The 18,188-nt window shown below is 36.2% G+C and overlaps 1 protein-coding gene across 1 annotated transcript; it reads left to right on the top strand.

Annotated features, from left to right (window-relative positions):
* The first annotated feature begins 427 nt into the window (after nucleotides 1–427).
* Nucleotides 428–12,772, top strand: LOC149827420 (uncharacterized). The gene is made up of 5 exons (XM_090019359.1): nucleotides 428–552; nucleotides 2,738–2,807; nucleotides 2,895–3,013; nucleotides 4,187–4,239; nucleotides 12,310–12,772. Exons 1-5 carry the CDS (start codon nucleotides 448–450, stop codon nucleotides 12,350–12,352), a joined length of 390 nt encoding a protein of 129 aa, XP_089875485.1. The 5' UTR covers nucleotides 428–447; the 3' UTR covers nucleotides 12,353–12,772.
* The last annotated feature ends 5,416 nt before the right edge of the window (nucleotides 12,773–18,188 follow it).

Genomic DNA, 18,188 nt, shown 5'->3' with positions numbered 1-18,188 from the left:
TCGCAAGAGAATCACGATACTTTGGTCAGCGTTTTAAGCAGTCAAAATATCGCGATACTTTTATAATATCAAAATACTATCAATCAAACAAAAACAATATTGCTTTTAACATGCCATTAACATTTATATTGGCTATATCTCAAGAAAAAAAGATTTACTTTACCTTTTATATATTTTTATCTTATTAGTGTTTACATATTTTCCTTAAATTTTGAATTTATATTTTTTTGCTGATAAAAAATACTGAATTTCTCACGGGAATTTGGATCCCGTTATTTTTCTGTTTAATTTTTTGTTATTATGGTATCTGAGCCATCTTAGGGCATGAGCTGTGGTTATGTTGGATCCTGGTCCCTTGGTCCAACACCCACGATCCAGGTCCGGTTCGAGTGGACATGTAAAAGAGCAACTCCCTTCTCCGGTTTGGGAAAGATCGTAGAAGAAGCAATGGAGGAGGACGACCCGCGGGAAGCAGCAATAGCGGCAGGCCCCGCTCTACAGCCTGATTTCTATTCCCCGACTGCCACCCACGTTCAGATCAACAAGCTCAAGGTGCCCTCTTGGTTTCTCGGTTGGTCTTTTTCGCGTGTTCTCTCTTGAATTTCTTCGGTTATCTTTCCGTTCATGTTGAAACTTGTCCACCCATTTGCTCGATATCTCTGAATTTAGTGATTTCCGACGAATTTTGAGATACCCACTTGGTTTTGTGTCACCTCTTCGAATTTCTCCGGCAATTCCTTCTCCATTCTTTTCTGCCGCTAATTTTTGCGGATAATGTTTAGGCTCTGTTTGGGAGCCTTGAATTGGAGATGTGTTTCGGTTTTCTCCAGTGCTCTCATACTCTCTACTGTTTGGAAGCAGCGGTGTTGTGAAGACACTGCGTTGGGAATGGAGTTGGCAGTCCCAACACTACATCACAAGAGGATGTTTTTGGCAACTCCATTCTCAACACCACATTTTGGCAAAACCATATTTTGGCGACACGTGGAAATGGTGTTTCCATCTCAATGAAGGCTCTCAAAACAGAGCCTTAAGTTCTTGGACGTTTCATCGATCCCATTTTGTTTCTTCTTTTGTATTTTGCAGAATGTGATAACCTTCCATTCATGATAAAGTTCATGTTGCCCTCTGTTTTGAGATAATTACTGTGTGATCTCTTGATTTCTTCATCTTATTTATGCCGAATGTGATAACCTTCTATTTATGATAAATTCCCACCTTCTCCAAACTCTACCCAACAAGAGTTGTCCCTACATGAACCAATAACAAACCCATGATTATCTAAAATACAAGTAGATGAATTTAGAATTGTGACCAATAGGTAACTAAATGACGCAGAAAGCCGCCCTGCAATCATAAGGAAAGGATGAGAATAATCAAACCAGAAAGGTATGAAAACAGCAGCAACCACAGTGTCATAAATTCATGTGCTTGTTGTTACAACACAATTAGCATGGCCATCTTGGGAATTTGTTGGTGATCAGCAAGGGAGAGACAATGGATACTTGTTTGGGACAGATGATGCAAGGGTCCAATTTCAAGAACGATGAATCCAGAACGTAGGCTTCCAACATGATGAAATTGCCCTCAACCCAACGTAGGAAGTAAAAATTAAGGATTTCCACAAGACATGTGGCAATTTGTTTTTCCAATAATTACTGCACGATCTCCTGATTTTCTTCTTAGATAGCTATGGAATGGAAAATTTCCTCCAGTATGCTCTCTCTCTCTCTATATATATATATGTATATATATATATATATATGTATATATATATATATATGTATATCTTCTAAGAACATTATTGCCATTATCTTCTAAGGACAACTTTTTTCTCATCGGAATATCTACTTCATGTGAAGGCAGTTCACAGAAGCAAAAGATGAAGAAGAAGAGATGTAGGAGATGATTTGATCAGCTAAATTGCCAGAGATAGGATGAGCATTGGTACTAGTATAATTACTGCTATGTAGAGTCCTAAAAAGTTTCTGGTACAACTCCACCTGAAACACATATTGGTATTCTTTCAAAAAGATTTTGTTCAAGTTTCTAAAAACATTGATACAATTTATAAAAAAAACAGTATTCAATATTTAACACAAATAATATGGGTTGTCGAAAATAATAAACAAATATATGTTTTATATAAAGATATTGATAATTAAAGTAGCTATTTTGCATTTAAAAGGCTGGTTAAGAAGTTTAATCTTTATCTAGTTAGTGGTTTTCTCATATAGCAGATTGAACCAGAAAATCCACTAGAAGCTTTGTTACAATATATGGTGTGTATTGTGTCTCTTACAAGTGTCTTATCCAACAAAAGATGGAAAACTATGGTCCAATTTAACACAAAGATAGTGTATCATGCAGAGGCTGCAGTTACAGCTGAGATCTTTAATCATATTTTTACCTTTTAGAATTAAAATACTTGCATTTGGCATCACAATTATGTGGACTTTTGTATTTCTTTTTGTTGTTTTTAACAACTATCACTGAAAAAAATATGTAGTATCCATCTACTCAAGTTTACCTTTGATGATCGATTGAAATATTTTGTTTCTTATAAACGGCTTACTGGAATGCTGATCAACATGTTCAATGTTGGTTTCTTGCTTGTTTTTGCAGTTGAATATTCTGCTGTTCCTTGATCCTTTTTATTTTACTTTTGCATTACAAAAAATCATATTGTCATTTCCTGTGGTCTAGCCATGATTTGAGTTACCATAACTATTGGCAGGAGCTGCACCAGAGACGATTACAGATGAAGAAGACATTAGTTAGATCTAAGCAACAGAAGAATTCAAAAGGTCCTCTTGTAGTCATGTATGATGAAGGCATTTTGATTCTTTTGGTTTATGTTTTTTTCTTTCTCAAACAAATAATATTTTATGCAGAAAATATGGGTGCTGTTGCAGATGCAGTTGTGAAGGAAGTAAACACCAAAAAGACTGATGCTGAATCACAACCATTACTTTCTGAAGCTTCTACATTGACCAGTTCAATCAAGAACAAAGTAAGTAGGCTTTCATGATTATCACATTGGTTTCTCTTTCAACTGATCTTTTGATGTCCCTGCTCTTTCAGTATTTAAAACTCGTAGGCATCACCCTTGGTTTCTCTTTCAACTGATCCTCCAATGTCTCTTCTCTTTTAGTGGTATAAACTCATACAGTCTCATAGGATTTACTCAAGCGCTGGGTTCGGCCTCGTGTTTCAGGATCTTATTTTGTGGCTCAACACCGAGTGTTCAGTTCACCTGATTCCCTAGGTTCTATACTTTGTTGATCTTGGCTCTTGGCTCTAGTTGGCTGAGTTCCTATCCAAGTAACTATGATTCTTCACTTGGATTAGAGACTTGACCATTGGTTGACTTGATGGCATCACTCGAGTTGGTGAAATGCACCTGCATCTGACTTTATCTGATTCTTGTAAACTCTGAGCTGCAATTCTAGGTAAGTTTTAATGGAAACAAAAATAAAAGAAAAAAAAAACAGGACTTGATCAGATTTGGTAGTTGACTGCAACGGTTAACCTTGCATTTCTTTACGGACTGTTGTCAGGTCAGGTCATTTGTGTATGTTAAAGAGATTAGGCTTTACTTTTATCTATTGTTACTGCTACCTTTTTTTTTTCTTCTTCCATCTCTCTCATAGTCATGCACACTACTACTGATTCCCACCAACCACAATCATAACTTCTGCTGTGTATTGAGTGATAGAATTTCAAAGATTTCTCATTTGGGAAGAGTAGATGGAGCATTCTCTTTGTCATGATTGCTTCCTATCTTTGTTTCTAATTTTTTGAAAATATCATAATTTTTTGTCAAGGTTACAAGAAAATCAAGAATTTTGCAACATTACCAAATTATCATGAAATCCTGAATTTATTGTGACGTTACAGTGATATTTTCACGTATTTTTACAGAGCTTGAAGTGGAAAAGAGTTTACTAAAATTTCCATTTTTTTCTTTTCCTCCTGGTATTATTTTTGCAAGAAAACTTTTTTTTTTTAATCTTTCAAGATATCTCTTGCTGAGAAATTCCTGGCAATAGAACACATGGTGCAGTTCCTCTTAAGAAATATACACATTCTCATGTTTATATTCCCAGAAAAATGTGCTGTATGGTGCACATCTAGTTTGGTTACTATGGAATTTTCTCTAATGCAACATCCTCTTTTTGTGCAGAAAGAAGAGGCACCATCTTGTGAATGGAAAAAGCGCCAGAAATTACATTGGGGGTAACATCTCTTCTAGTTTTTATTTTGACATGACATATTCATTATTAATGATAGTTTCCGTATATTAGTGTCATATATCCAACAGTATTTGATTGCTGGAGGATGGAACTTAGGACGTTGGCAACACAATTGGGATGCTCTTGACCTGACAAGTTGAGATCTATAGGAACTTAATCAGTCCAAGTGTCAAGTCAACAATAGCTCACTGCTTTAATTTATTGATTCCGAACTGCTCAGTTTTGTTTGTACTGGATTTCAAAGGTAATGACCTAAATTAGTTCTTGTTAGGGTTATTTCCAAGCTGCTTTTTAAATCAGACCAGGGCTATGCATCAGTGTTCTCTCAGTTTGTGGCCTAAACACGATAACATCATGAAATAGATGAGTTCAACCTGTTGCTTGTATATTGAGAACCACCTCTGATAAGCTTGATTACTTTAGAACAAAACTTGCTCTGTCATAGGGGCATCTTTTTCCTGGAGTACTTCAGTAATCTGTTGTTTTGGAACTTTATTTCTGTTATCTATAGGGCCATAAACGAATGAAAGGGGAGTTAGGATAACACCATATCAGCTATTCGATTAGGGTCATGTTCTGATTTGATCTCTAATCCATAGCCAATACGATGACCCAGATAACAATGAGAGTGAAGTTGGATCTACATTTGCTTGAGCATTTAGAATCAGTTTCAGTTCCAATAATTAAGACAGATAGCCAACCAGATCCGATCCGATCCACTCTACAATGTGTGCTGATGTCGCTGCTGGGGGTTGATCCTGGAGCATATGGTGAAAAATAACTACCCAGACTGTGGGTCATTGGATTTTTGTGAACTGTCACATACCATATTTAAATGAGATTTAGGATCATGTTATATAAACCATCCTCCACTCTCCTGTTAAAATGTAAAACTGTACATATATGTATATATAATAATATTATATTATATATATATATATATATATATATATACATTTTTCATTTCTTTCTTTTCTGTAATTTTTTTCCTTTATTTTTTATTTTTTGTCTTTATGTCATCTAGTTCAGTTTGAACTAGAATGACTGTTGCTAGTCAAGTCCTGTCCAGACTTGACTAGCAATAGAGCTGTTGGACTGACACAGTCCAACAGCTCTTAATAGAGCTGTTGGACTGTGCCCAACAGCTCTATTGAGTCCTCTTTCAGCTGTGTATATAAAGGGGTGCAGCCCCTCTTGTATTTTACTCCAATGCTTCTTAAGCAATTGGTTTTTCATATCAATAAAGAATACATTTTTATTTTTATTTTGTTTCCAGTTATACCCTTTTTAAGGGTTATGCTTTAGTGTCATTCTTGACACTTGCTCTTGTTAATCTAAGCTCGTGTTTCGAAGATCCCCATTTCATTTCATGGTATCAGAGCCGCGGAAGTACTAAATCTTGAGGAAAAGCTGCCTCGGTTTCTGTGCCCGTTTGCAAAAGTGTTCGCCACTTGAAGAGAAGTGTTTTATCACTTCATTGGAGAAGATTTCACATCTTGTTGTATTGTTTTTTTTTCTTTCTTTTTTATTTTCCTTGTTTCTCTTCTATCCCTATTCTTTCTCTCCTTGTAATCGATGGATGACAATGATAAAGTCACCATCATGCCTATGAAACTAAGCGATACGAACTATGTAACATGGGCTTCAATCATGAAGCACCATATATGGGGAAAAGGCTTATGGGGGATTGTGGATGGTTCCGATTCGGAACCTAAGCTATCTCTTACTAAAAAGGAGGGAGATAAAGAGGTCCCTCCATCGGAAGAAGAGAAAATCAAGGTTATTGCCTCATACGAGAAGAAATGGAAAGAATGGAGAATATCTCATGCGAAGATAATGTCATGGCTTATCAATAGCGTTGACATTAAAAAATGCTCAAGTCTTGCCAAATTTGATCATGCCGATAAGGCATGGGAATACCTTAAGAATATGTATTCCCTTAAAGATATTGCACACGTGTGCAACCTCCAAGAAAAAGTTCGAATGATGACACAAAGAGACAAAACTATTCGTGAATATTACAATGGGTTGTCCGAACTTTGGGAAGAACTTTCCCTTTTAGAACCAAAGTGGCATTGTGCCGAAGACATCGAGCTTCGTCAGAAACAACTCGATGCCGAACATTTTTACCAGTTTATCACTGGATTAAGGCCGGAATTTGAAACCACTAAATCGGCCCTACTTCACCGGGGAAAAATTTCTTCTATTGTTGAAACTATTGAAGAGTTAACAATGGAAGAAAATCGTCTCCGGAAAGGTTCTTTAAAAATTGAAGATGATTCCGTTTTAGCCGTGTCTAGACCAGAGAATCATGTTCGGTCATATAGGCCTCCTCACTTTAACCGACAAAATGGTGACTATGATAAGAAGAAAGTTATTTGTCATCACTGTCATGAACCGGGACACTACAGGCCACAATGTCCCAAACTTAAGGAGCTGAGAGAAAAAAGAGCTGCAATTGCTGGATCGGAGCCTAAAGATCAGGATGCACCAGTTTCCCTGGCCCAACTAATGGAGATTTTTCAGCCTCTCATCAAAGGTGCCTCTTCCTCATCTGAAGCTTCAACCGGCGCAACAGCCTCATCTTTTTCTGATCTAGGTAAAATTTCTTGGCTTCTTGACTCGGGTGCATCTTTTCATATGACCCCAAATAATCAAAGTCTATCCAAATGTGTTAAAAATAAAACAAGTGTGTCAAAGGTCTTTACTGCTGATGGGACTTCTCTTGAAATAGAAGGAATAGGAAATTTTGAAAAAATTTATAAAACAAAAAAATTTTTTATTCCAGAAATTAGACATGTTCCCAAATTAAATTTAAATCTTTTATCTGTATCTCAAATTTCTGATTATGGGTGTAATATTTCTTTTTCTTCTCATGGTTGTTGGGTACAGGATCGCCAGTCAGGCAAGCTGATTGGGGAAGGCCATAGAGAAGGAGGACTCTATTACATGGATTTTTTGGAAATGCCAAAGAAAGCTTTTTGTTATAATATTCAAAAAATAGAGTTGGAACTGTGGCATAAGAGACTTGGTCACCCACATATAGCCAAAATCCAACATTTTCCAAATCTAGGGAAATTTTGTAATTCTGAATCATTTGATTGTAAAGATTGTATTCTCGGCAAAATGAAAAGATTACCATTTCAGAACAGAACCTTTTTCTCTTCAAGACCACTTGAATTAATACACTCGGATGTTTGGGGTCCTGCACCAGTAATTTCTAAAGGAGGATTTGTTTACTATGTTATTTTTGTCGATGATTTCTCCCGACATACATGGATGTACTTTCTCAAACATAAGTCTGAAGTATTTTCATACTTTCAAACTTTTCATAATATGGTTAAAAACAAGTTTCAAAATGATATTACTATTTTTCGCACAGATTCAGGGGGAGAGTTCTTATCCACAGATTTTCAAAATTATCTTAAATTGCATGGCATCACACATCAAAGATCTTGTCCTTATACACCTCAACAAAATGGACTGGCAGAACGAAAACATCGCCATATTATAGAAACCACTAGGACTTTATTAATAGCAAATCAAGTCTCGAAAGACTTTTGGGCAGAAGCTGCCTTAACTGCCACATATCTCATTAATAGGATGCCATCTTCTTCGTTACAAAATATCACTCCCATTGAAAAACTTATGAACATTTCTCCAGACTACTCTAGACTAAGAATATTTGGGTGCAAATGTTTCATATTTACTGACAAAAATGATAAACTTTCCCCTCGTGCGATTCCCTGTGCCTTTTTAGGATATGCTGAAAACCAGAAAGGTTATAGATGTTTTGACTTCAAAAATAATAAACTATATGTGTCTAGAAATGTTTCCTTTCTTGAAAAGGAGAGCTTCTTTGATTTTAGAAAATTAAAAGACGTCACTGAATACTCCTTTTTGCTAGATCTAACATCAACATCTAATGAATATGACCTTGACTGTAACTTTGATGATGATCAAAGAATTATTGATCTTAATGTTGAAAATGAAGAAGTTCATAGAGATACTAGTATTCAATATTCCAGGCGACAAGAGTCTAATCCTCCATGTGCACTTGAGAAATATTCTAACATTCCAACTAGACAATCAACCCGAATCTCGAGGCCTCCAGGAAAGTTTGTATCATACGAGTCTTTCTCACCCACATATAGGGCAGTTATTGCATTAATTCACTCATATGAAGAACCATCCACATATTTTCAAGCAAAAAATGATATCAAATGGATAGAAGCCATGAAAGCTGAATTAGATGCACTTGAAAAGGCTTCTACATGGAATATTCAAGATCTTCCTTCAGGGAAGAAAACTATAGGATGTCGATGGGTTTATAAAATTAAAACCAAGAGTGATGGTACTCTTGAAAGATATAAAGCCCGTTTAGTAGCCAAAGGTTATGCCCAAGAATATGGGATTGATTATGAAGAAACCTTTGCTCCGGTGGCTCGTATGACTACTGTCCGAACCTTAATTGCCTTAGCTTCTATCAAAAAATGGTCTATTTTTCAAATGGATGTCAAAAATGCTTTTTTAAATGGAAAGCTAGTTGAAGAAGTATATATGGAACCCCCTCCTGGTCTAAGTATTCCTAAGGGTAAAGTCCTCCGCTTAGAAAAAGCTCTTTATGGACTTAAACAAGCACCAAAAGCTTGGTATGATAGGTTTAGTCGTGTTATGATTGATATTGGTTTTCAATTCTGTTTAACTGACACTGCTTTGTTTATTAAGAATTCTGATGCAGGGATCATTGTGCTTCTTCTCTATGTGGATGATATGATCATCACCGGAAGCGATAAACAGGGAGTTGAAACAATCAAAACACTTCTTAAATCTCATTTTGAAATGACTGATTTGGGCTTGTTGAGATATTTTTTAGGCATTTAAGTTGCTTATTCTCCTAGAGGATATTTATTATCTCAGACTAAATTTGCTTTTGATATTGTTTTCAGGTCTGGTATTACTGATGATAAGAAAGTCGACACTCCAGAAGTTGTTAATGTTAAAATGAAGATTGATGATGGAGAACTTCTTGCAGACCCTACTCCTTACAGACAGCTTGTCGGGGCACTTTCCTATCTATCCATTACCAGACCAGATATAGCACATGCTGTTCATACAGCAAGTCAATTTCAACATGCTCCTACTTCTGTTCATATGGGAGCAGTCATGCGTATTATCAGATACATCAAGTCCTCTCTTTCACGAGGACTTTTCTTATCTTCCTCCTCTTCTCTTGATTTAATTGCATATACTGATGCTGATTGGGGAGGTGATCCCAATAACAGACACTCAACCACTGGCTTTTGTGTCTTTTTAGGGGAATCATTAATCTCGTGGAGGTGTAAAAAGCAGCAGAAGGTTTCTCTCTCATCCACCGAAGCTGAATACAGAGCCATGGCAACCACGACCATGGAAGTAGTTTGGCTCCGACGACTGCTTGCTCACATGGGAGTTGAAGCAACAAAGGCTTCACAAATGTGTTGTGACAACAAAAGTGCGATCTACATTGCCAGTAACAGAACATTCCACAAACGCACCAAACACATCGAAATGGATTGTCACTACGTCAGAGAGGAATATCTACACGGGATAATTGATCTGCCATATGTCACTTCAGAATATCAGTTAGCAGACTTCTTTACAAAGCCTCTCGCTGCTCCCCGATTTCACTTTCTCTTAGACAAACTTTCGCTCATTGTACCGTAAGTTTGAGGGGGAGTGTTAAAATGTAAAACTGTACATATATGTATATATAATAATATTATATTATATATATATATATATACATTTTTCATTTCTTTCTTTTCTGTAATTTTTTTCCTTTATTTTTTATTTTTTGTCTTTATGTCATCTAGTTCAGTTTGAACTAGAATGACTGTTGCTAGTCAAGTCCTGTCCAGACTTGACTAGCAATAGAGCTGTTGGACTGACACAGTCCAACAGCTCTTAATAGAGCTGTTGGACTGACACATTCCAACAGCTCTAAATAGAGCTGTTGGACTGTGCCCAACAGCTCTATTGAGTCCTCTTTCAGCTGTGTATATAAAGGGGTGCAGCCCCTCTTGTATTTTACTCCAATGCTTCTTAAGCAATTGGTTTTTCATATCAATAAAGAATGCATTTTTATTTTTATTTTGTTTCCAGTTATACCCTTTTTAAGGGTTATGCTTTAGTGTCATTCTTGACACTTGCTCTTGTTAATCTAAGCTCGTGTTTCGAAGATCCCCATTTCATTTCATCTCCAAGGTGACACCATGGCTGAAGCTCATACCGAGCCTACAGTGCCATGAGACAGCTAGCTTTTGTCATGAAGTGGCATGGAATCCGAGACACAAAAAGAAAATAAAAAATAATAATTTTACTAAAACAAATGAGATCCAAATGCATTACCACAATGAGTTTGGCTACAAGAAACAATACATAGCCGAGAACAAGAACAAGAAATATAAAAAATATTCATTTTTATTAATAAAATGTTCATATTATTTACAAGAAATCCTCACTACAAACACTCATGCACACATTTATTTACACCAATTGCTCTCTCAATTATACAACAAAAAGAAGCAGTACATAAATGAGTTCATCTAACATCTAGTTTGACTAGTCAAATTAACCGTTTGTGAAAATCCTAATGGAGAGAAAATCGCAATGTTGGTTGGTTATTCAAAAAATGACCAAAAAAACAAAAATAAAAGAACAGAAATAAAATATTTAGTTATTTTAATAAAGACTAAAAAAATAAAAAATCTGATCTAACCTAAAGTATACTTACCATAAACCTAATAGGTATATTTTGAGTATACCTTGTCTAAAGGACAAATACTTAATAGGTATGTGTCTAGTATACCTGAAATATAAGAGGTAAAAAATAGAGAAAATATGAGAACTTTAGTATACTTTGGTATATACTATATACAAAACAAAAAGTACTTTGATATTACATATAAATATTTTAACAGCTTCATGATGTCAGCAGCCCATTGTCGCACTCTAGGTATTGGCATGCACAATGATAAGGGTCATTAGGGCCCAACTTAGCACAAGGATATACAGCAGCCCGATCCAATCAATAATCAGCTTAGGCCCGGCCTGAGGTTAATCGAGCTTGGGGCCAAAACTGGTACTGAAGCCAACCCTTTATCTGGTCGGTATCCGCAAGCCCATCGAGTACTTGACCCGTTGTTTGCCCTTAGTGGCATCTTTTATTAAATGATAAATTATTAGGTTTATAATAATATTTATAATTGTCTAGCATTATACTAGTAATTATCATTGCAAAACCATAATACAAATTGTATTTTTATTTTTTTAATTAAATGCATGTGAAACACATTCGAATTGTATGTTGTATGAGTTTTAGTTCATTGGGATGAGTTTCTTATGTATTTATCACTCATATATGGTTTCTAAAACGAGTTTCATACTAGTATATGGTAGTGGTACACTTGGTACATGGTATGAAGAGCATGTCAATTGCCAATGCAACTATGCTTCAAACGGATATGGTCAGCAGTGATTGCTCATCTCTTTTTTGAAATTATGAGCTCGTTTAGTCTTTATTGTAGTCAATATGTTTTTCAGAAGTTCTCTGATTACTTTACTGAGTAAGATATAAATACTTATGGAGCTTGTGGCTAGTGTTTCACTGGCATCTTTTATTAACATTTTTTTAAAGATTGCAACCATATTTTTAAGAATAATGTGATATTGTGATATGCTATAATTATCATTACAAAACCATAATAAAAATTATGGTTTCATACTTTGTATGTGGTACCAGTTTGAGTTCATTTGGGATAAGTTTCTTGTGTAATCATTGCCCTTATATATGGTTTTTAAGATGAGTTTCATACTAGTACATGATACCGTTACACCTAATACATGGTATGCAAGAGTATGTCAAGTACCAATGCAACTCTGCCTCAAACAAATTCTAAATGCCGTTTGCAGCGATTGCTCTTTTCTTTTTTGAAATTATGAATGCATTTATTTTTATTTGTCAAAATATGACACTCTCAACTAGTATACATGAAAAATCTCATTTTCTCAGGCTTGATGCGAAAGAGAGATGGGAAAGGAAGGCCAACATGTAAATTGTCTGGTTGGCTTAAAGAGGTGAACAGACAGACTAAAGTGAGTGCCACTGGACCAATATGTAAATTGCGTGCTTGGCTTAAAGTGGTGAACAAACAGGCTAAAGTAGGTACCAGTGGATTCTTACAGCAACTTGGATGAATGGTGGCTGATGTGCAGATCACCTACACATATACATCAACTCTTTTGCTCTATGTATGCCATTTACAGCTTTGTTTGGAGACATGGAGACCAACCTGTTGGTGAGAATCACTGTAGCTTTGTTAATGGATGCACCAAACACAGTTAATGCAACTTCTGTTAGGTTTTCTCTAACAATAGCTCTTTCTGAGAAAATGTAAATTTTCTTTTAAGTATGATGCATTTACATCCTGGAAAATGGCAATTTCTCTCGTTCTCTCTCTCATATGCTTTACAGCCTACTTACGCATACTTATTTCATGAAATTTGAAGTGTTTGCAGTGTCTGGTTGACAAGTATCATCCTAAACCTTTCTAAGTTTATGGTTTCTTAATCAGTTTAGTTTTGATAATTATCTGTTTAACTTTTAACTGTTGTGTGTGTGCTGCATCATCTTGCATTTGTACAAGTACTCTGCAGTTCATTAAAGGATAAAGAAAGAAGAGCCTTCGACTTCAGGACGAGGAGAAATGCCAAAAGAGTGTGCAGAATATGATAAAGTCAGTATAGCAGACTTCTACTACTATCTCTAAAAGATTCTATCTTAATCGGACAGCACCCACTGAGCCAGCATATTGAAAATAATGGTGCACCTAATGGCTCTAAAGGCATCAAGTGTCGGTCACCAAAGATGCAATGGCTCATCCACTACTCTTGTCCCTATGCTTTCACTCACCATGAAATTCCTTCCCTGCGTTATTGAAGTTCATGTTGGCCTTTGGTTGCGGTGAAAGGAGCTGCAGTTTCTTTCGTGAATGTGCACTTTACTACCACTATCTGGTAAAAGGCAGCAGTCGCCAAACTCGTTGGTCTCTTGCCTTGGTGAGATTCCAAGTGGCATGAGCTCTTTTAGTAACGCATTTGGGGGAGATTTTGTTTGGAAATTTACTTTCCAAGCTGACACTACCCACTTGGATATTGTTCCCACGTATAAGGCTTTGTTTGGGAGTAGGGTATGAGAGGAGTTGTGAGGGTGTAGGAGTCGTCGGGTCTAAACGTATTTGAAATGTGTTTGCGAGAAAGAAGTGGAGGGAAGCTTAAATGTCGGTTGGGAGCCACCCAACTCAAAATACCAAAAATTTCAAATTTCAACTCCTTTAATAAAGATAAGATATTTACAATACCTTGAATCACAAGGATTTTGGTGGGTTTCTAAATTTCTGTTTTTTTACCCCATTTACCTCAACAAATCCTATATTCATCTATTTTACTTCATTATTAACTGCAATAATGGTGCAGTTAACAACTAGTGGTGGGCAACGGGTTGACCCGGCCCACTAATGGACCGAGCCAACTGGGCCATTGATCCAACCGTGGTCGGTCAAAGCCCGGCGAGTAAATTGATGGATTGGGCCAACATCCCAGTTTGGGCCGACCCATGGGGAAAACCTCAGCTCACTAATGGACTGAGCCAACCCAACCACGGCCCGTCAAAGCCCGGTCAGTAAATTGATTTATTGGGCCAACAGTCCAGTTCGGGCCAACCCGTGGGGAAAACCTCAGCCCACTGCCCACCCGTGGGTCTAATCGAGTCAAGCCGGGCTTATTATATTATATATAATATACATATTATATAATATAAAAAATATATATATTATGTTATATATAATACAGGTCAAGCTGGGCTGCCGCCTAGTCCATTTTGACTTAGTTCGGGTTGAACTTGAACCTAATTTATAGGCCCAAGCCCGGCCCATGATGGGTTGGGCGGGTCTGCCTGACTCATTGGCCACCTCTACTTACAACTACACTCACCTACAACCAACCATGATGAGGAACCAGGAGGAGTTGAGAGCATGAATCCTTGAAAAAGTCATATGCCTCCAAGTAATAGAGAGAATCCACAACTCCTTTAAAATTCATTTTCCTTGAAGTACAGTTTTTGTATTTCTTCAGAATCCTTGCAAATCCTTCTAACACCGGTTCCCAAACACAGCTTAATGGGATTCTAGGTGGCGTAGATGTGTCCCAACTCACATCCAATTCAAAACAGGCACAGAATCAGTTTTTTAATGCAGGTCCTTCTTTAGCGGGTTTGGAGCAGAAACCCAATTCGCAGGTTGCTAGGAAGAGATGCCTAGCCCAACCCATGGTGAGCCGTATGGTCCAGGTATTGGAAAGGAAGATCTAAGACCCTGGTGTAGCAGGTGAGCAGCCCAATGTTGTGCACGATGGCACGGTGGGTGGCCAGGAAATTGGCCGATCAGTTAAGGAACAAAAGATTACAGATGTAATGCAAAGAGATGGACATGGAGTCAGTCATGATGCAGCTGATCAGCAAGGAGCTTCTTCAAGCTTGGTTATTTATCAACCTCAATAAAATGCAGATTGTTGCGTGAAATATCTAAGGGTTGGGCAGGTCATGGACGATTTTTGACGGGGTGGCAGATCCTAAAGTTGATGATGTTGATAATTTGATGCTTATTAGGCATGTAACGGATGTAGAATTACGATGTCATCTTTGAGATGAAGAGGGACAGTGCCCCAGGCCCAGATGAGTTCCCAGTATATTTTTACCAGAAGTATTGACACATCATGGGAGCTTAAGTGTCTTAGGCTGTTAGGAATTTTTTTTGAGTCGGGACACCTTGAAGCCTATTAATGCCACACACATTTCTCTTACTCTGAAGATTGATGGAGCATCCAAAATTATAGATTTTCGACCGATCACCCTATGTAATGTTATATTAAAGATTATTACTAAAGTTATAGTGAATAGAATGAGACCTGTCCTCCAAAAAATTGTCTCAGATAATCAACAAGCATTCTCGAGAGGGTAGTCCATTCAAGAAAGCATATCCATAGCCCATGAAGTGGTTCATTAATTAAAAGCCAGCTCCCAGAGGATTGTTGTCTTTTTAATCAGATCTTGAGAAGGCATATGATCGCGTAGACTGAGACTTTTTAAAGGGTTTCCTACATTTCTTTGTGTTGCATCAGCAGTGGGTTGATCAGAACGATTGACTATGAGATTGAAGCAAGCAAAGTTTTTTTTTTTTTGATAAGGCAAATATTCATGTTATTAATCATGTGTTTTTGACATTTACATTGTGAAAAATAATTTACAAAGCAACCTATTTTGCTCGTTTGAAATGGATGACAGGCTGTCATTCAACATTGCTAGGACAACAGTGTAGGCTGCAAGGTGAAGTATACCTTGGTACGTTCGAAATCACTAGGGAGATCCACACTCTCAACTCTCTTCCAATTGAATGCCTTTTTTCTTGTATGATCCCATACTATTCCACTGCACTTATAACCTTGTAAAGAGTTCAAGTTTTGGGACACATCCGTAGGAGAAATTCTTTCGGACCCAAGAGACACGTCTCTTTGCAATTCAAGCAGTCACTTTATGGCCATATAGCCTTACATCTCCCACTTGGCCATAAGGGATATCCTGTGTTTTTATACTTGTTCTCAACCGAAACCTTGCATACACACTTTCTGAGTGATCTTTATTCACTCACCATTTAGACATATTTGAGCACTATCTTACTCATATATCTATTGAAACTGTTATTTCATTTTTCATAAGTATATCATGAATATATTGATATTCAATTTCAATATGCTTACTTTTATAGCTATCAACTCGTATTTGTATTAGTCTTATAACAACTTTATTATCACAAAAGTTGAACTAGATCTTTTGGCATATCTAATTTTAAATCATTTAACAAGTGATTTATCCACATATCAAATGTGATTGCCATGTTATAGGCAATATACTCAGCTTTTTGGGTATGTTGTACCACACACCCTTGTTTCTTGCATGACTATACAATTGTCCCACCTCCTAACATAAATACATAAATTAGATGTGGACTTTACTTCATCTCTATTATCAGTAAAGTCAACATTTGAATAACCTACAAACTTTAAACTATCTGACTGATAGCATAACTTGAGTTTCTTAGTTCCCTTTAGATATCAAAAAAATTGTTTCACTACTTCCTAGTGAGAGAGCCCATGAATACTTTGATATCTACTCACTAGACTTACAACAAAACTTAAATCAAGTCGAGTGCAAAGCATTGCATACATCAGGCTTCTAATTGCCTAAGCATAAGGAACATTCAACTTTTCTTGTCCATCTTTTTTACAATCATTCTTACTAAGTTTTATACCTTTTACTACAGGAGTACCCTTTGTCTTGGTACTTTCTATTCTAAATTTCTTTAGAATGTGGTCAAGATATTTTTCTTGACTTAGACATAGCAATCTCGATTTTCTATTTCTCTGTATCTTAATTCCAAGGATATATGGAGTTTTACCCACATCCTTTATTTCAAATCGAGAACTTAACCATGATTTAGTCATATTTATTATGTTTATGTTATTTTCTATAATTAATATATCATCAACATAGAGGAATAACATAATAAACTTACTCTCACTATTCTTGGCATATACACAGTTATCCAGACTATTTGCCTCATAACTCAATTTGGTTATAGCATTATAAAAAGTCAAATACCATTGTCTTAGTGACTGCTTAAGTCCATACAAGGGTTTATTTAACTTGTATACTTTATCCTCTTGACCTTCAATTTTAAAACCTTCTGGTTGCAGCATGAAAATAATTTAATTTAGTTTATGATTTAATAAGGTCATTTTCACATCTATTTGACGTAGGTCAAGAACAAAATAAGCTACCAATGCCAAAATAATATGAATAGATGCCAGTTTGGCTAAAGGAGAATAAGTTTCTTCATAATCAATCCATTCTCGTTGAAAAAAGCCTTTTGCTATTAATCTTACATTGAATTTATCAATAGATCCATCTGCCTTGAGAACACACTTGCTTCTAATTGCCCTATATCCATTAGGTAATGTGGCTAGTTCCCAAACTTCATTCTTTTCTATAGTGGTCAACTCGTTTTTCATTACTTCTTTCCATAGTTCAAATTCTTTTGAAGCAATTTCATCCTCAAAACTTAGGTTATCAAGAGTTTCATCCAAATCCATAAAATAATATAATTTCTCATTGAAAGATGTATAATAATCATTTAGATAAGATGGAGGAGTTCTTGTTCATTTCTTTCCAATTATTGATTGTGAAGTTTGCTCATTATCAACAACTAAATCGTTATGCTCTAATTCTTGAGTAGGTACCCAGAATCATTTATGATGTCTAGAAGGACACCATCATCTTCAGGATCAAAATTATTTTCTTTGGTTTTCAGGAACTCCACTTCTCTACTCTCTATAAATCTTTTTTTAGGATTATAAAGACGATATCCCATTGATCATTTTGGGTATCCCATAAAGATGCATTTGATAGTCTTGCTAGCTAGCTTGTCTCTCATCTTACTAAGAATGTCACAAGAGCAGGTGACCTTCACTTTTGCAAATGACTCAAATCTGGCTTTCTGTCAGTCCATAATTCATGAGGTATAAGCTCTACAACTTTAGAAGGAACCTTATTTATGATATACATAGTTGTGCAAATTGCTTCTCCCCAAAATTTCTTTGGAAAGATTTGCATGTGCTAACATGGACCTTGTCATATCCATTAGAGTTCTATTCCTTCTTTTCGCTACACTATTTTATTGAGGTATATAAGACATAGTTGTATAAGAAGTTATGTTATTATCATTGCAAAAAGTCTTAAACTCTTTAGAGTTATATTCACCTCCTTTATTGGATCTAATA

Source organism: Nuphar pumila, chromosome 10 (genome assembly GCF_984573655.1).
Source record: "Nuphar pumila chromosome 10, dmNupPumi1.hap1.1, whole genome shotgun sequence".
NCBI lineage: Eukaryota > Viridiplantae > Streptophyta > Magnoliopsida > Nymphaeales > Nymphaeaceae > Nuphar > Nuphar pumila.
Note: the sequence above shows the minus strand (reverse complement) of the source record. Positions and strands in the feature narration are given on the sequence as shown.